The sequence below is a fragment of the Rhipicephalus microplus genome, chromosome 2, assembly GCF_043290135.1.
Source record: "Rhipicephalus microplus isolate Deutch F79 chromosome 2, USDA_Rmic, whole genome shotgun sequence".
In the NCBI taxonomy this organism is placed as follows: domain Eukaryota; kingdom Metazoa; phylum Arthropoda; class Arachnida; order Ixodida; family Ixodidae; genus Rhipicephalus; species Rhipicephalus microplus.
In genome coordinates, this window is record NC_134701.1 from 142567054 (window position 1) to 142588103 (window position 21050).

A 21050-nucleotide genomic window follows, 5' to 3' on the forward strand; every position below is an offset into this window, starting at 1 on the left:
AAATGACTGAGATAATGAAGTAGAAACAAAAAATAAAGTAAAGAATTGTGATTGAGAAAAGAAAACTGAAATCAGATAACCTCCTCATTCAATTCGTTTTGTATTGATTCGATTGTGTAGAGAAAAAACTGCATGGCAGATGTTTTTGTAGCCAAAACTCAGTGCGGTCGTACCATAGGAAAGAATCACTGTGAGTGGCAAATTTGATCCCATTCTTTGAAGAAGTCCTTCTAGTAATATTTTTCTTCGAATTGTAAATAAACAACGTGCGTGTTAAATATATGACTCTGATATCCATTCTCATTCGAAGAAAGACATAAAGGTGACAGCGTCAAACGAGACCTGTGAAAGGGAAAATTGATTAGCGGACTCAGCATCGTAGTATGGTAACTAATATTTATGCCTTTCAATTACGTGAAGCAATTAGGGAGGCACCACCAATTTTTTTCAGAACAATGAGGAAGAGGAAACTGAAAGGCTGACAAAAGAGATTTAGAAAAGATATTAGGGAAGAAAGTTATGAAAGGTATCCGGTTCTTGGCCGATCCCCCAGCATGGGTATGCGCCACATCGTCAAGGATCTTGACTTGACTTGACTTGACTTGATTTAGCCAGTTTTCTTATGTGACATGACATACACTTCGAATCGTGCCACAGAAACAAATGCCAGCGTGCATTGGTCGCGGACCATGATCATCATGATCATCATGCGCAAGCTCATTTTTTTCCCTCGAGGCGCACGGATTTCTCGAGCCAGCTGAGCTGCTGCTGATCCTCGGACGACATATTTATCTGAATCGGTGAGTGAGGTTTTTCTGCGTAATGCGATTTGACTAAGCTGCTATCACTACTGAGTTTATCGTTTTTCTACAAATGCCTAACCAAAAATGGACATCTTGATTTTGAATACTGCCTGCGACTGCCCCGTATCTGCATGTTACAGTGCAAAGAAGTCGAAAGACGATAGTCTTGTGTCAAGCGAGAGTGAACAAAACGTTTATTTGATGTTCTGCGCAAGAAATCGGTGAATGGTATTCTGGGTTAGAATGCCCCGATGCGTGCGGCGGAGGCGAACGAGCGCATCGAGCAACGTCACAACTGAGACATGAGCGCTATCTGGCAGTTATCTTGGAAACGAAAGCGTGCGTCGTGCACGCCCGTTTCGGAGGCGATAAGGTGTAGAACGCAAAGCGACGGGCAGGTGTCACCACCATGTCGTCTTAGTAAAGCGTTGGAAACACTTGCTTTTTCGTGCAAGCGTTACATTGTCAGCGCAGCGTGATAAACGCTATGGTCCTTATAATTACAAATGTGTGCCTTCACTGGTATAAAACACACATAGAGAACATTGACGTGTTGTTATGGTGTCTCGCATATGCGAATTAATTGCTTTCTAATTGACAATCGCACAAGTACCAATGCTGAATATTGAGCAATATTGGTGAGTGGTGCGGATAGGGTTGGCCGTTTGGAACATTGTTTGGTGCCGTTTGGGGTGTCGTTAAGGCGGAAACAGAGCAAATTTTTTTGCGTCAAAGGTCACCAAGAAAGACTATCATCTTTGAAAGTGAATATGTGAAGGCGTAGAAGGGCGTCCACCGATGGTGCGCGCCGATGCTACAACTCGTTGTGCCAATGGCCGTGCTGCTGAATAGACCTCTCCCTGTTTGCAAAGAGCGTGACGTCACTGCCCCACCCACCATACCCTCCCTTGGACCAGGTGCTGATCAACGAGAAAGTTGCGTCGGTGGGATGCTTCTGCATGGCAGCGCTGCGTGTGTATGCATTCCTTCGGCAGATATTTGCCCCGCCGCGGTGGTCTAGTGGCTAAGGTACTCGGCTGCTGACCCGTAGGTCGTGGGTTCAAATCCCGGCTGCGGCGCCTGCATTTCCGATGGAGGCGGAAATGTTGTAGGCCCGTGTGCTCAGATTTGGGTGCACGTTAAAGAACCCCAGGTGGTCGAAATTTCCGGAGCCCTCTACTACGGCGTCTCTCATATTCATATAGTGGTTTTGGGACGTTAAACCCCACATATCAATCAATCATTCGGCAGATATTTCTGTCGTTTGCTATTCAGAGATTTTAAAAGGAAGCGTTGCTGCATATGGTGCACAACTCTGTTAGGTTAACATGTAGAAATTTGCGCGTCGTAGATGGCAGCCATACACATACTACAGCTAATGTTGCTATTGTGACATAAAGTTTAAGCTTTGAAAAAGGAAAAAAAAACTAGCCCCAAACAACGCGCTACTGTACCACGCTCAACCACCAGTGTGGTTGTTTTGCCAACCACCGCCTTCATGTGAGCCGGTGGTGTCATGCTATGACGTACCTCGGTAGAGGTCTATTCCTCGTGGCCCCGCCATGGTGGTCTAGTGGCTAAGGTACTCGGCTGCTGAACCACAGGTCACGGGATTGAATCCCGGCTGCGGCGGCTGCATTTCCGATGGAGGCGGAAATGTTGTAGGCCCGTGTGCTCAGATTTGGGTGCCCGTTAAAGAACCCGAGGTGGTCGAAATTTCCGGAGCCCTCCACTGCGGCGTCTCTCATAATCATATGGTGGTTTTGGGACGTTAAACCCCACATATCAATCAATAAAATCTATTCCTCGCGTTATGCACCAGGGCTAAATTTCTGCCAGTCCGGATGCTAGACATACCTCATTATCGAGGGTAGCTGAGCGATGACAAACGGGTCTTGCGCACGACAAGACTTTCGAAGTCAACCACGCAGAAGCAGCCTGCGTGTCGTACGTTTTGGAGGAGAGTTTCGCTCTCTTTTGTTACCTTTTTTTTTGTAACGGCTCGCAATTAACGTTTTGCTGCAAAGCCACACGTAGTGCTGCATTAGCGTGCTTTTTGCGAGAACTTCGCTCTTGAATTAACGGTGAACTAAGTCAAGCGTGTCCGAGAGCACCAAAATATTCACAAAAAATTGTGCTGGTGTTGTAGGACTAAATGCGGTGCATTACAAGCCCACACCTGTATCGTAAGGCATGCTTGGTGTTCTGCTTTGCGTCGCATGGTGTCGCATGGCATCACACACGCCGAAGCAGTGCCAGTTCAGTTCATTTCAGTTCAGTTTTATTTCTTTAAGGGCCCTCATTCAGGGGGTGTTACATAAGGGGCGGGTACTACAAGTAAAAATCTAACAGTGATGATTCAATTAACATTGCAGGTTATCAGTGATGCATTCTTGAAAAGTAGATGATGAGGCAATATTGACGATGTTATAGAGTAGGCCGTTCTAGTCTGAAGCTGCTCTGAGGAATAATGAAGCAAAAAAAAATTGCCCGCAGCTTCCCTCGGGGGAACACTGAGGAGGATGCGGAGCATATAATTGGTTAACGGGGTGTTAAAGTGCGACTTACTTGGGTCGATGGCTAAATTGGTTAACGTGGTTGTGAAATGGGGTGTTAAATTGCGACTTACTTGGGTCGATGGCTAAATTGGTTAACGTGGTTGTAGGAGGGGGTGTTAAATGAGTGAACACGTACACACGTATGCGAAAGGGCGGCGCTGGTCGAAGGGACGTCGATCATTGTGTTTGTGGATTCGTTGGAATTCATTTCACCGCGACCTTGGACGTCGACGCGCCGTACAAACCAACCGACGAGCGGCAACTGAGCGAGCGAGCGCCGACCTTGAGTATATATACAGCGCGACGGCGCATGCACTATCAGCTGTCGAATGTTCGAGAAGGGGGAGAAGCGCAACGGCGCATGCGCGCGCGTCAGCTGCCGATGTTCTCGAAGCGCGACGGCGCATGCGCGCGCGTCAGCTGCCGATGTTCTCGAAGCGTGACGGCGCATGCGCGCTACATTATACAGCTAGCGAATGTTCGTGAAGAGGAGAAGCGCACGCGGTGTGTAGAGGAGGAAGGGTGCACAGATGGTGGAGGAGTGAAGCGCGCGCGGTGTGTAGAGGAGGAAGGGATGCACAGATGGTGGAAGAAGGAGGAGGAAGCTTGCGGACGGCGCCGCACTACAAGCCTCGAGTATTAGATGCTCCGCATCTAAAACGCTGTAGTATGCGATGGTGGGCGGGCAACTTGAAGTGGATGACTGGCGCGGTGGGAAATGCCTGATGCGGCTGTGCTTGATTGAGAGACGAATAAAAGGTGGTCGCATTTTTTGTTGTAGTGTGGTATCGCGGACAATCTCACTTTCTTGAGACAAATTGAACGTCAATCACTGACTTGCTGAGCAAATGTTATGCTTAGACGTGCGTTAGATATCATCGTCACCTGATGCTTCGAAAACCTGAATGCACTTAAACATCTGTTCTAGTTGGTTTTCCAACATCTTACATCAGCCATCACGAATTACTCAAAGGCAGGGTTGCCAGGTTTGGCTGCTTTGAGCTAATCGGGCTACCTTTTTAGGTGCGTGACGGCATGAAAATTGCCTTGGATACTTTTTGGGTGCTTTCTTCTCCACCCGATTCAATCAAAGTGATCAATATCTGTGGCTTCTCAGCGTTAGTTCTGAGCATATGGTGCCAAACATGCATAGCGGTCAAGACGAACTTTTAGTTCTCAAAATTGAATTGTAACTTTGATTCTGCAGACATACAGTTTCCTAATATACTCTGGAGGGAACTCTGGCGCTATAGTGTCTATGGCAGCTGCAACGCACGGCGCTTCAGCGAGCACGGGAATAATGGGTGATACAAACATTTGTCTAATCTCCGTACTTCTGGTCTGCTTTTGGCTCCATGTGGGTTCGTGTGGTTTGGAGCTGTTTTCTCACGTAACAAATATTAGCAAATGTTCAGCGGTTGTGCTTCACCATCTTATTCTTTTAAACTTACCTTTCCAAATCGGGTCACGAAGTTCAAAAGGGTTGAATCCTTCTTTCAAAACTAAACCAAAACACAGTAATAAACGAAGCCGCAAGCACGATTCGCCGCCCGCAAGTACGAAGATTAGGCATATGTGTGTACTACCCATCATTCCCATGGTCGCCGAACGATCGCAGCGCCAGAGTCCCCTCTAATTTTAGGAAACTCGATGTCTGCAGATACTGAGTAAAGATACTACACACACACACACACACACACACACACACACACACACACACACACACACACACACACACACACACACACACACACACACACACACACACACACACACACACACACACACACACACACACACACACACACACACACACACACACACACACACACACACACACACACACACACACACACACACACACACACACACACACACACACACACACACACACACACACACACACACACACACACACACACACACACACACACACACACACACACACACACACACACACACACACACACACACACACACACACACACACACACACACACACACACACACACACACACACACACGTGTGTTTGAAAATATGGCGCTTGTGTTGCCGTATGCAGGTTTTTCAGTGCGTATACTTTTAAATGTCGTAGTCGTAGACTCTCATTTATTTAGGAATTATTCTTGACAATTCTCTTTTTGTACCAATTTTTAGGTTTAGGTATGAACTACAATTTCGGATTTATAATCACGAGAGAAATTATTGCGAAAGACTAAACAATTATGCCTCAATGTGAGCAAGTGGGATTTTGAGCGTGCTCATCATACCATATCCGTTTACTTCTTGCTGTCGCAACTTCTAGTCAGTAAAAAAAGTCAAGACGCTTGAGTTGGCATTCTTTCAACGTCATGAACAGTACGTCGTAATGGAAAAGTTGATTTCAAAAGTAAAGAGTTTGTGTTCAAATTTCAGGAATTATGGTTTTAATGTTTTAGTGGTGGAAATATTTCGATTTTTTGTGGAGGCAGTTTGCATTTAGTCGCGTGAAAAAGACACTAAAGGAATTTGCACGCATGTGTGGCTAGTATTGGCTGATTTTTTCGATTTTGTTGCCTTATTTTTTGCATTTCCAACCAGGCAACCCTGGTCACAGGTCTTATGTGTGGTTAACGACACATCAGGTCCATGACAACAATGACGGATATCACGTCAGGTCTATCTCATTAGGCCACATGCCTCATCACATAAGCTCATCTACCCTTCCGACGCAGGTAGCAGGTCCATAATACCAGGCCCCAAATCCTTAGTGCGGCATCCGGTCACAGTCCAGATTTGTGGTGCTCGGGGATTGGACGCGATGAAAGTGACGCGATGGAATTACAACTGTAATGTCTTTAGTATAACGATTGCTACGCGCCCAAACTCTGATAAATGATGAGTGATGACCATAGTTAGAGGGCTTCCACTGCCATTATCTTCTCTCGTTACATCGGGAATATTGATCCAAAATGTAACTTCCAGGTTGTCAGCTTCCTCGCCGTCATGCAGTACGATCCATCCGGCTACGGTCAGGCGCAGACGCCGTACGGACAGACACCATATGCACAGACCCCGACTGCACAGACACCATACGCGCAGACGCAGTACGCCCAGACGCCATACGCCCAGACGCCATACGCCCAGACACCATACGCCCAGACGCCATACGCCCAGACGCCGTACGCCCAGGCGCCATACACACAGCCGTACGACGTCGAGCAAGCCACCGAAGGTAGGTCACACAAAACTACGTGTCACTATATGATTGCTGCAAGACTTACAATGTCGTATGAGGGAGTCTTACAATGAGGGAGTCTTACGTGCGCCACGTGAAATTTAGAAATTGGGAGTTTAGTCCCTGTTTAACGATGTGTTTCTGTCAGTTGTCGATTTCCCTCTACTGAAACTTTTTGCATCCTTTTCAATAATTTAATGTGCTTTCATAAGGAATTCATATAGAGTCCATTCTGACACCATATCTTTTCCGTATATTCAACCGAAGCTTGTATTTCCCGATTCAAGTTGGAACGGCTGTTGCCGTATATACGAGAAAACCCCAAGTCACGCTCGCCCTTATCCTCGACACAGAAACCTTCCTCACCCATAGCTGGCACTCCATAACTCCCTGCTATCACGAAGTGTCGCTCCGGATCACATCGTTTCTAGCCAATCACAGGGAATCCCTTCCTCCAGATGATGTCGCAAAATCATGCTCTACAGAACGTAATTCTATCGTTTAATCACAAGCGCTCCCTTCCTCCGGATGCTCTCACAAGGGTACACACTGGATAACACCATTCTCTTATCCAATTAGAAGCGTTTCCTTTCTCCGTATGCTGCCACCAAGTGATGGTCTTGAACACACCATCCTCCCAACCAATCACAAGCGCTTCTTTCCTCTGCATGCTCTCGCAAAGGGGCTCTCAGGATCACACTGTTCTCCCAGCCAAGCACAAGCGCTGTCTTCCTCCGGAAAAGGTCGCCATTTCAAGGGCAGTTGCGCTATAACGTGTAGGTTAGGAGGCGTTGGCTGCACTGCGCTCCGCCGAAGAGAAGAAAGCTTTCAAAGAACTACGGGAGCAGGACTACGAATTTGCGTGAGCTTGCCGAAGTACTCTAGAGTTTCGCCAAGTCGAAGCAGAATTGAAACGCCAAGACTGGTTCGATTCATTACATCAGTCCCACCAGTCACATTGGCGCTGGCTTCAATCTTCACAGTAGTCGAATGGCTTAGCATTCATTGTTTTATTTATTCCCGTATTAACCTTAATGAAACTCATGAAATTCTTGGAATGCCATACAGAAAGTTTCAGTAGGGCCATCAATCATATTTAGAACACTATCCTGACTTCAGTGTGGTAATGACATGTGCCAAAATATACGACTGAGTCATTTCAATTTACTGAATGTCAACGTCACTGATCGGAAGCGTTTACGGGGTGAACCTGTTACGGCGTCAACCTTTTAACTGCATGACCACTATTCACACAGTCTAGGACATTGCATTGACCCTGGAGTGCAGATATCGTTGCTGAAACTGTTGGTTTCGAGCTAAAAAAAAAAAAACTGACACAGTTTCGCCGTTTCGGCAGATGACGTCATTCATTTCGCTTGTTCATGCACTAGTACAATTGCGCGTCGTGGTTTTGTTACGTTAGGTAGGATGTGACATCACCTTACAACGTGAAGCGGCTATGCCAGTGTTGCTTCCGGTGCCTCATTGTTGCTTGAAAAATATTGCGTATTATTGCGAATCGAACCACCCTATCACCAAAAGACTCTCAATTCCATTTCGGAAATGGCTGTGTCTTGATATGTTATAGGAAAACTATTGAGTAGCCATATTATTTAAGACTTGGTCTTAATTCGTGCTGTTGCGCTTTGTGCAACAATTTCCGTGCCTTTAACCGTGCATTGAGCCTACAAAACACTAGAAACTTCTACTATACACCCCACCCTGCTGATTCTATAAGAGTTTTTATAATTTTTCTCACTTCTTTTACACGTAAGCTCATTATTAGTAATTAGGCAACGTCGCGATAGCAGGTTCGTTTCTAGCCTTACATTTGCAGCTCGGATGATAGACCACTGCTGAGAGGTGATTTGGCCCAAGGCAATGTGCTTTTTCACCATTTCCCTTGAGTTATCCCGAACTCGTCGTGAGTGGGCTGTAAGTACATGTGTTGTGGGGCTCTATATGGTAACGCACCGTGCTCGGCAGGTGTGCCTGTTTTAGCATGAATATCGCGAGTTCACGTTTCTTTTATGCGGGAATCCATGTGTTCATGTAAATGAGCCCCACTAGTTCTTACTATTCTAACATGAGACACTTCAGTAGCAGCTCTAGGGCTTCTTTTTTTTTAAACTACAAAGCGAAGGAGTGGGAGGCTGGAACTTATGGGGATAGGGGGTTGCCACCCTTTTCATTCTCGCCCCATTTCTGCCCCCCCCCCTCCCGGCAACTTTTGACATGTATCTCTTTACTTCAATCCACCTTATTACATGGTGACCTTTATGCTGATATCGTTCAGATCCAAATGTTATTGCATCCAAATGATACAATAGCTGAATCCATTCTCTTAATAAACCATCTATTCTTTGTTTAATGATTCGCAAATGAGTGAAATGTGCTTGTTTGTATACTTAACTTTTTTCACAGATTATAAGGAAAACAATGCGTAAGTACACTTCTTTATCGTGTAGACGTTTATATTATAGTAGGTGTCGAAATAGCGACAACACACCGTGAACGAGGTAGCGTGAACTGGTGAAAAGTGTTTGTATACTTGTTGAAAACGTTTGTTTTAAACTGACGCTTACAATAAATAACGCTTCGTGGCCATTTCAGCGAAATATGTTTAGGCACATGCCCTAATTTCGAACATAATCATTCTTTCACTCTTTCTCATTGAACAGCGTATTCTATGCCCACAGAAATTACAAAAACCTGTCCAACTGGTTTTCGAGTCACCTTGTCTTGCTCGAAATGATTCAGTCTGATACCTGGGAACTTCTTAATGTCATCACACCACCTAAATCTCTGCGAACCATATGCTGTTACCATTTTTTAGGCATGTATTCTGCCCCTCTCGTGTGAGCCACCGAGGCACGCATCTTTAAGCTTGACGCCAACATAGCTGAAACCCGAGGTTTTTTCTTCCCTCGGATAGTTTCTACTATTTTCCCAATCTCTTAACTGCTACGCCAGTTCATTTTTTTTTTCTAAGAAAAGACTAGGTCACGGTTTCCGTTGGGTGGACTTCAAAAGCGTCAGAATACACCGGGCCACATGGAGCCATTGTAGCCGCATCATTTATTCTTGTCACACAACAAATAGCCAAATAAAAGAGTAGTGATAATATGTTCAGTCTTTATTATTGATGAATAAGTAAAGCCATTTAGAATGTGCAAAACGAGAAGTTTAAGCGTAGCCAGAAAAGTGCCATGGCGCCGACTAAAACTTTTCGCCACCAAATGGTTCGGAAAAGTAGCATATCTGGCGAAATGTGGCCACCAACGTCTACCTTTGACAGCGTCGTCCTGTAGCTCTTTCTCCATTTATAGCAAGTGGGACCTCTTACTTTACTACAGTAACAAGGTATTTATGAGATTACAGCCTGCAAAAAATACAGATTAGTACACGTACCAAAAAGAGAGCGTCAAATATTTTGGTGGTTACATCAAATCGAACCATGCAACATGACGAGTTGGCGAACCCTTTTTGAACGCAATTAAGATAGAAAAGTGACAGCTTTGCCGCAAAGGCGAAGCAATGAACGCGATAGTAACAAGTTGGATGTTCACGTGCAGATTGGCAAGCAGATCAAAACGTGCCCCACGTTTCTCACGCACAAATGACGCACGAAACGTACTTTAAAGTACAGATGAACGCGAATAAGCGCCTTAGTTGTAACTCCCCTGTGTCTTAAAAGCACACCGTTTTCGTAAACGACGACTGTGAAACGATTGCAGTGACCCTTGTGCGCCTGGTGACTACAACAGAATCGTTCCGGTGAAAGCCCAAGGACAGCCAAGACGTACGACTGTCCCCACCGCGAGATAAGTGCGCGCGTTAGCGTCCACCCTGCTGCCTCTCCACGGGGCGAAGTACGCGTGGGAGATGAGACAATGCCTCCTCTAGAAAGATGCCTGTGACATCGCACGCTTTCCTACGGGGACGGAACGTTAATCGTAGTTCAATGCTTTCTCCACAAGGAGTGCTCGAAAATGACACTACTACTTCCGCTGGATTCGGAGAAGACGCCATCGCAAATAAGACCATGTGGCCTTCGAGATGGCAGTAGCCATTGCTTCAATCTCAGAGGCTTCAAGGTTTAAAGCGGTTGCCGCTGCGAGCGCTGGTAGCCGATACTGTTTGGGGGATCGGAGGAGGAAAGAACGGGAAAGGACCGGGAACCCAGATGACGTCATCCAGTTAACTTGTTCACATGCTAGAACAATTGCGGCTCAAGTCGCTGGTATCTTTCTAGAGGAGGCGTTAGATGAGAGCAGGCGCTGCCGCGTCGTGACAATGTGGCGACGCGCGCTGATTGCGCCATCTTGCTGGTAATGCTGGAAACGCGGTAGTTCCCCCGAGGTTCCTGTCCCCAGCGGTAGGTGGTAGATATAAATAGCACTGTTTGAACGTTGAAGAAGGTGCTCCTTGGTGGCTCAGTAGTTAGCGCCTTGAACTCACAATTTAAAGGTCCCAGTTCGATTCCGCATACCGAAGTATTTTTCCGAATTCTTTTTCTTTCTTACTTTTCATATATAGATACGTATACATATGCGGTGAGTGACGGCGACGCCAGTGGAAAAATCCAGCCGAAAGGGACCGTATAACTGCTATGGCAATAAAAGCACTTTTAGCTTTCGCTCAAGCACAAAAATCGGTAGCGCCGGTTCACACGTATGAATCACAGCATGTATTGAAGCGAAATGCTTAGATGCTTCATCGATTGGGAACATCGATCGGCGACCCGCATCGGTTACGAAATTTCTATTGATGCTAAAATTCTCACATAACAATGTGAACGTATGACGTTACGGACCGCTAAAGTTGTAATGTCGTCATCACATGACGTGTTTGGTCAAAGGTGCCTCGGCCCCGGAGGCAGCGTAAAGCTAGGTGAAGTGTGGAAAACTTCCAATTGCCTCTGATTTTGGAGTCCGTGCAAACCCACGTGAGTTGCAGAGAAGCTATTGAAGGGAGACGCAGAAGGTTCAATTTACAGACTTCGACAAAAAAATACAGTTTATAGACAGCAATAGTTTAGCGTTAGCGTGATAGCGTAGGTTAGGGAAATGGTGTTACCGTGCAGCAAACGTTCGTTGTGGGCAGCGTCTTATAGTTTAACCGGATAGCGCTTACGTGGTTTACGTGCCCCAACTGGGATGGTGGCGCCACCTATTAGATGATTAAAAAGTTAAACAGTGAAATTGAAAAGAAAACGAGAATGTTTTGCCTATGACACCGTGCGAAGCATTGTGAAAAGTTGATTTTAGTGATCTTAAAAGTAAATAAATATGAACCACGCACCAAACGCGAAAACATCTTCGTTGCCGATTTGTTTACATCGATCTTGTAGTTAGGCCTAGGTGCGTTCGAAATGGGAAGCTATCTCAAAAACTACACCAACTTATCCGTCATACTCGGTCATCGAAGCTAACTGAAGGCAGGCGAAGCCACTTTGAACAGTCGTTTGCTGCGAACAAGGTGAATTTGTCCAGAACTACGCCAAAATCACTTCGAAGCGGGCTTCCGAGTGCACCGCCATGTTTACGTACATAACGTACACCCACGCTACCATGGTAACGTGAAATCTGAAAAATACCGCACGTACGGGAAGCGGTACGGGTGACTTATGTATCTGCGCATGCGCACTTCGATTCAGACATAACGGTACACTCGGTAACCCGGTAAGCCCGGTATACTATAAGTCTCTTATCTTTCGACTGAGGTAGTAGTAGTAGTAGTAGTAGTAGTAGTAGTAGTAGTAGTAGTAGTAGTAGTAGTAGTAGTAGTAATAGTAGTTGTAGTATTTTTATTTACAGTAAGCCGGATACAGAGCTCACTGTAGGGGCAACGGGCTAAAGGCGAACAGCCTGACGAAGGCCCTTGTCCCTCCGCAGTCCGTGACAGTGCAAAGCTTAGACATCAGCACTGACAAACAATATATATATTCAATACATTGGTTTCAAGCAACCTGCTATTGTACACACAAAATTCAAACATAAATAGCATAAGAAGTTTACATAACACATTTTAAGAATTAGAGGTCACTCTCGTAAAAATTCACAACTAAACGATATCAATGAAATAACTCAAAAACAGACACAAAATGCATGCGTATACAATGAATTGCGCTGTATACATTCGTATAATTGACATAGAAATTTATGAACAATTTAAGCATTTGCAAAAGCATGAGACTCCATTACGTAGTTTCGATAGTGTAGACCGGTGGTTCTGAATAAGTTCTTTATTTGTTTCTTGAAAGTCGCACTACTAGCCCTAAAGTTCAATTGATCTGCAAGGGTATTTAAAACCTGAGGTACCTGGTAAGCAACACTTTGTTTTCCATACTTGGTTCTTGTTCTAGGAGCTCGTTTCTTTTGTTCTCGCAGACTGTAGTGTGGTCTTTCGGTGCAACTTTCTTCATATAGCTTAGTCTTTTGTATTAACTGAAGCAATTTAAAACGATATAATTGATCAATTCTGAGTATGGAATGTTTAATGAATAGTGGAGCAGTGCGCAAGTCTTGTAGATTCCCCCTGTATTTTTCAAAGCAGCGCAATATTTTCTTTTATATAGTTATTAACTTATGGTAATTCCATCGTGATGTCGTTCCCCAGTCTAACATCCCATAAGTTACTTTAGAATGGAAGAGTGCATAGTAATTCCATCGTGATGTCGTTTCCCAGTCTAACATCCCATAAGTTACTTTAGAATGGAAGAGTGCATAGTACATACTTATTTTTAACCTCAATGGGATTAAGTGCATTGTTCTAAAAAAAACAACCAACTACTCACGCTAATACGGTGATCAGATGATTTACATGTGTGTTCCAGTTTAATTTCTCTTAAAACCATACACCAAGGAACTTTTGTTCCCTAACATGTGCGATGCAATTTCCTTCGAATTTTGCAGCTGTTACTATTAGGTTTGTATATAGGTCGGAATATCATATAGGTTGTTTTTTTTGCATTCAAGCGCAGTCCATTTTCCTTAACCAATTTGAAAGATTGCTTAGATAATTATTTACACTGACCTCAAGTGATATTAGATTGTCTGATGAAAAGAAAACATTCGTATCGTTAGCGTACATTATAAGTTCAGGAGAATGAGGTATATCGTCAATATCATTTATATAGGCAAGGAACAATAATGACCCCAGTATAGACCCTTGCGATACTCCTTGGTTTAATTTTATCTTTGCAGAAATAGTGTTATTTAGTTGTACATATTGATAACGATTTTCAAAGTAACTTTTAAACAGTTGTAATGCGACTCCACGCACCCCATAACTTGATAATTTATGAATCAATGATTTGAATTGTATGGAGTCAAATGCCTTTTGAAGATCGAGGAAGAGCCCAAGAGTATATTTTTTGTTTTCCATATTTTCTATTATCTTATCTTAGATATACAGTAGAGATTGTTCTGTTGATTTATTTTTTTGAAAACCATACTGACTTTTTGTTATTATTTGAGGCTTATCAAAAAAGGATGCAAGTCTATCATAAATAACCCCTTCAAATATTTTTGATTTGTTGGAAGCACGGATATAGGTCGATAGTTCACTAAAGTATTGATATCACCACCTTTATGTACTGCAGTGAAGTTTGCCACTTTTAACTGCTCTGGAAATACACCGTTAGTGAGGGTGAGGTTGATAATATAGGCCAAGACATTAGATATCAATGGTGACACTATTTTTAACTCAACAGAACCTATCTCATCAATCCCTGATGCAACATTGTTTTTAAGTTTTCTGATTAATCTTTCTACTTCAACCGGTTCTGTGGGTGCGAGAAAAATAGAATACGGCAAAGGAGACTTATCTGGAGTTGAAGCATTATCTCGCTTTTCATCCGTTAAAATAAAGGAACCCGCATTTATGAAATGTTCATTCATAACATTGGCCAACCTTTCACCACTGAAAATCTGACCATTAATTGTTAGGTCCTGTGTCCTATTACGACCCTTATTTGTGTTCGTAAGCCCATTTATGACCTCCCATAGCTTCCTCTGGTCATTGTAAATGCTTTCAAATAATTTTTCATGGTAGTTCGGTTTAGCCTTTAGCCTTCCGTATTTCTGAATTTAAAACGTTTCTGTATTTGTTGTACTCAGCTAAGGCGTCTGTGTTCCGCGAACGGATAAAATCATGATACGATTTATTCTTTATTTTTATGTGCCGGTAAAGATCGCGATTTATCCAAGGCTTTCTGCATTTCTTATTTCTGCCACGTGAGCGCTTCTGGAGTGGAAATGCCGCATCATAGCTAGCACTCAATAACCTCATGAATGTGTTATAAGCATCATCAGGATTTTCTTGTCTATAAACAGTGTTCCAATCTATGTTCTGAACTAGCTGAAAAAAATGTTCCTGAGTTTTGCTGTTTTTAATTCGGTGGAAAGATGTCTCTGTTTTCTGACCAATTTGAGAAGTAAATCGTGCAAGAAAGAAGATGGGCATATGATCACTTATGTCATACGCAAATACCCAGGATTTTATATTCTGTGAACTTAAATTTGAGGCGCATATATCAAGGAGCGTAGCACTTGTTGATGTAATCCTAGTAGGTGAACGTATAAAATTTGTACTTCCATATGTATGTAAGAGCGTTTCAAAATCTTTAGCATAAGGATCATTGGAACAGAGGTCAATGTTTATGTCACCCATGACTATGCAAGGAGTATTCCCGCGAACAGTTGATAACACAACATTAAGAAACTCAATAAATTTCTTTTTGTGGCCATGTGGTGGCCTATATACACCAATTACTATGAATGGGCCAACACACATTGTAATGCATTCAACATCATCGTTCATATCAGTATACTTATCAAGCAGTTCACTCGAAAGCGTATCCTTAAAATAAATAGCAAGACCTCCACCTTTTTGCTGGTTACGACCGAGAAGTTCATGACTATAGCCTGGAAAGAACGGCGCACCTTCTTTTTAAGTAATCCATGTCTCGGAGAAAACTAGCACATAAAATCCGATAGCTATAGACCATATAAAATTAGCAATGTCGTCTACCTTTCTTTTTATGCTTCTACAATTTATATGCAATGCTTTAAACAAGCCTTTTCCGGATGGAAATACCCTATTAAAGTCTTCAACACTGTAATACTTTTGGTTATTTACAAGATCAGTCATAGTGGAATGTTGTTCAATTTGTTATGACACATGCCACATCTAATTTCTAATTTTAGCCAGGCTTGTCTCATCCACAATGTGTATCACTCATGATCCTTCATCTTTGCCATTCTCTTATTCGTCAGGTGAACGTCTCTTCTTCGTCAGGTGAACGAATAAGAGACGCTGTCAGCTTTTTGGGCAACAGAATGATGTTACTGTTGGCTACCTTTGGCTAGAGTGGGCCCTCAAAGTGCATTAAAGAGGCCCCTAAACAATCTCTTGAAAATATGAAGAACACGTTCATTATTCTATCTTCATGGTTCCCGTCTTTGCGACACAATTTCGCAACTTCACAGAAGGTGGCATCGCCATGCGGCATCCGTCGTAACTGTCGTTCGGTGTATGCCCACGCAGCCAGCCCATGCCATCGTTTAGTCGGCCTTACTTTGGTGGTTCGTGTCTGCTTTTTAATATCTTGTCACTAGAAATTTTTACTACGGTTATTCTGAATTCGGTAGTGAACTACCGATGTCGGCCAGGTATTGTGAATCATAGTAGCAATGATTCACTCCTTATTGTTTGCTTGCTGAGCCCTCTTGAATGCCGCTGCGCAGAAGCCGTGCAGTCAAAGGCGAGGTTTCCTGCTTTGCACGAGCACAGCCGCTTGATCTTCCCCGGCCCTGGTACGAGCAGTGTTCACAAAGCTCAACACTCACAGTGTGGGATATAATACATGCTAGAGTCAATGACCTTCTCAGCAAAGCCTTAACAACATGGTGGCTGCAGCCGAAAATATTACGCAGTTCGAAGTGACAGTACACCGGTGGCGGCTGCCGGCGCACCTACAGTTAGTGTATATGCTACCTTAAGGCTACGGTGGCATATACAATAACTCTAGGCACGCCGGCTGCACGATCGCCCAAGCGACAGCCATGTTGGGCCTGCATTAGTGCCCTCTCTAGCCGGTTAAAGTTGCGAATTGATGACGCCGACATTTGTTCCCGCGACGTCAGGATGAAATTATCTCTCTTGTTTTATGGGTCGATATACGAGACATATATCTTGTGAATTCTCTCGTAACCTGCTCTGCCGTGCAGTCGCATGCCCGTTGTGTATTTTCTCGCGGGACTATCACGTGTAATAAACTATTAAATTTCACTTCGTTTTCTGCGTTTTGCGACTGAACAAGTGCAAATATCGGCGTGTTGTCGATAAGGGCGAAATCAGGTGTGTCTCAACGCGTGTAGTGCTGCGATTCCACGTGTTTTACCAAGATTTAGGGGCGAGGCGGCAACAGCACTTGTAGGAAAGGTAGTGAAGGCAAAGAAGAAACTTGTTTCGCCTTTGAACTCAGTGTGGTTTAGAGCACTTTAAAGTTGATATAGGTTATGAAAAAAAATCGCCACGCGTTTTCTTTGTATACACCTCCTAATCACTACTGAAAATTATAACTTCCTTTCGGGTGCAGAGGTTGGCTGACTTTATCGACGGTGTGTACGGCAGTCGTGGTCCTGATGGCGATTGTGCTCGCCATCGTGCTGGTCACGGGGACTATCGGTGAGCGTTATTTTCTCACGATAATAATAATAATAATAATAATAATAATAATAATAATAATAATAATAATAATAATAATAATAATAATAATAATAATAATAATAATAATAATAATAATAATAATAATAATAATAATAATAATAATAATAATAATAATAATAATAATAATAATAATAATAATAATAATAATAATAATAATAATAATAATAATAATATAATTATTATAATAATCTGGGGTTTCACGCCTAAAAAGCACGACACGATCATGAGGGACGCCGTAGTGGAGGGCTCCGGAAATTTCAATCGTCTGGTGTCCTTTAACATGCACTGACATCGGACCGTACACGGGCCTCTAGCATTTCGCCTCCATTGAAATGCGACCGCCGCAGCCGGGACCGACCCCGTGACCTTTGGGTCAGCAGCCTAGTGTCAGACCGAGTGTTCCGCTGAGGCGCACTATTAACCTACGGGACAGTGATACCGATGCCTGAAGTGTACACTGAGCGGATGAGGTGTTGCTTGGCTGAGCTAAAGTACGGGGTTTCGGTTCTCGGTTGCTGAGGTCGCACAATGCGATGAAGGCGAAACGCAAGGATGCACGTGTATTTAGGTCCACGTCAACAAACCCCAGGTGGTCGAAATTGATCGAGGCCTTCGCCACGACTTGCCGAATATCTATACCATGAATTGGGCACGTGAAACACCATCATGCTCCACCACCACGCGCTCCAAGAACAGAGTTAAAAGCTGAAGTGACAGAATGAATATATAACCTGTAAACACCCATCCCCCCTGAACCCTGAACTGTTCTGTTCAGCTGCAACGTGATTTATTTTGCGACTCGTACTTTACGTGTTAACTCAGAGCATGTTCTTTTGCAATGAAGATTTCTCTTAGGGATATCTTCCCCTGAAATGTTTGGAGAGCCCTATAGTGGCTACGTGAAATGTGAAGAGGACAAGAAAAAAAATGAAAGTTCGAAAGGCGTTGCAGTTAGATAATATTTATAAAGTCAGAATCAACTGTAACGGTAGTTTGCGTAACAGTTACTGCGTAAAAAATAACACTGTTAACGTTCCAAGTTCTTCTAGCTAAAAAGTAAATAGTTACACATACAAGTTACTAAAAAGTATCTACTTACCGCTAACGCGTAACTACTAACTACTAACAATGAACTTTTCACATGGGATGAAAGCAACAACTTGAGGGTCAAAATCGACGGTCGTCAAAACAGTTCCAGAAATACTTGACTTTCCTCCGTGGAGGCCTCCTCTGAATTTAAAGAACTTCGAGTTTTAAACATTAATGCCCGCAGTGTCGTTAATAAATCGGAAAGCCTCGAGGCTACTATTTTAAGTTACAACCCTCATGTAGTTGTCATAACGGAAACTTGGCTGCATGATAATATTGACGATGCAGTTGTGTTTCCTACGTCGTACAGGGCGTATCGCCGTGACAGAAGTACTAGGGGGGGCGGGGTGGCTGTTTTGTTAAAAAAACACTATAGCCGCTACCCCATTACGACAGGCTGATAACTTAGAAACCGTGTCACTAAAGTTTTCTTGCTGGGATAAATCATTCTTACTTTTTGCCGCTTATCGAGCACCTGACTCTCCCCCCGAATTCTTTCGCGATCTTTTTACGCACATGGCGTCTTTCGCAAACAATAAGGTTCTTCTTATAGGTGATTTTAATTTCTCAGATGTCGATTGGGAAAACGGATTTTTTTTTGCACCGCGAATAATTCACATTTACAATATTTGCATGACATCATCCTATCTCACAATCTTGATCAGATAGTTAAACAGCCAACGCGCACCTGTGGTATGTCAGCATCCATACTGGACCTTGTGTTTATTAGTCGTTCATTAGAAAACTTTTCTATATCGGTTGATCCCGGAATTTCTGATCACAACCTAGTATACTGTTCTTTTTCTTTGAAGGTACCTAACACCAGCAAATGTAAAACAATAATGGTTAAAGATTTATCTCGTGCCAGAGATGAAAGTGTCTTGGATTATTGGGAACTATGCCTTGATAATCTTCAAAGCAACAATACTGCTGTACTTTGAGATGAGTTTAAACAAATTATTGCTTACTGTCTTAGCAACTTTATTCCCAACAGAACTAAAAAAAAGCATCGAAAACTACTCCTTGGATAACGAGAGAAATCTTGCACCTCAAAAGGAAAGTAAAGCGCCTAAGGCGACGGCGGGCCTCCCGTGTGATTATTCACCAAATGCAAGATAAATTAAACTTTGAAGTACAGCTAGCTAAGTGCTGGTATTTCCAGCACACGTTGCCAAACTTCATTTGCACGGCACCCCAAAAATTTTGGTCTTTTATAAGCAGGAAAACAAACTCAATTGACCAAATCGTTCACTAAGGCCTCGTCGCCGTCGATAAGCAATGTATCGCAGAGCGCTTTAATCATTATTTTCAAAGTGTATTTTCTAGTTCTAATACCATTGTAAACCCAAATCGCTTGCCATATGATTCGAACACTGATATTGTATCACAACCAGGTGTGGTATCAATGTTACTGAACCTTAAAATTAAATCATCTCCCGGACCAGACAACATACCGAATGCCTTTCTGTGCAGATATGCTGAAGCGTTAGCCCCCTTTTTGGTAATCATTTTTCGTTCCTCGTTGTCGTCAGCTATTCTTCCTGTAGATTGGCTAACTGCGCGTGTCATTCCCATTCCGAAAAAGGGCGCCGCAGCACAAGTAACCAATTATCGACCCATTTCATTAACGTCCACGTGCTGCAAATTAGTATTATTGCTAAAGAAATAACAAAGTTTCTAAATGATAACAATATACTTTCTCCTCCCCAGCATGGTTTTCGCAAAAGGAAGTTTATCGACTGTAACACAATTAACGACAATTATTCACTACTTTGCTAGTACACTTGACAAGTCGAGCCAAATCGACGTGATATTTCTGGACTTTAAGAAAGCGTTTGACCTTGTTCCCCACAGTAAACTTATTGAAAAACTGCAGTCAATTAACCTTCCCGCATACATAGTTAACTGGGTAGCAGCTTATCTGTATAATCGCAAACAGTTTGTATCACTCGGTAATTACTCTTCTAATGAAGTTTCAGTAACGTCTGGAGTACCCCAGGGTAGTGTTTTGGGACCTTTACTATTTTAATATATATAAATGACATCGTTAACGAAATTTTTCCCCCTATTCAAATTAGGCTATTCGCAGACGATTGTATAGTGTTTAACGAAGTTTGTTCTCTTAATGATCAATTAATGCTTAATTCTAACCTTCAAAACATCTTGTCGTGGTGCGGGTGATGGGGTATGGAATTGAACAAGGAAAAAACAGTCTACATGTCTATAACAAAAAAAAAATAATATGATGTCGTTTGCTTATAACCTAGGATCTACACCGCTCACCAAAGTAAACCAATACAAGTATCTTGGAATCATGATAACTAGTGACCTAAGTTGGCATAACCACATTTCCAACATATGTAACTCCTCCTTCAAAAAACTGTGTATCCTCAGGCACAAACTAAAGCACACTCCTCATTATACTAAACTGCTTGCCTATACTTCACTCATTCGCCCGAAACTAGAATATGCAAGCATCGTATGGGATCCCACACAAAAACTAACATAAACGCTCTAGAGATGATTCAACGCAGAGCAGTTAGGTTCATTTTTTCTAAATATAGAATAACTGACTCTCCCACTAGCCTAATGAAACAACACAATATCCAGACACTACAGCTTCGAAGGAAAATACACAGGCTAAA

General features: G+C 43.1%; 1 protein-coding gene across 1 annotated transcript in view; it reads left to right on the forward strand.

The window, feature by feature from the left end:
* Positions 1–6347: 6347 nt before the first annotated feature.
* The window catches only part of LOC142791927 (uncharacterized), a 57378-nt gene continuing 42675 nt past the window's right edge, over positions 6348–21050 (forward strand). The window contains exon 1 of the mRNA XM_075885587.1: positions 6348–6576. Coding sequence (XP_075741702.1) covers positions 6348–6576 — 229 coding nt within the window. The remainder of the gene's footprint in view (positions 6577–21050) is intronic.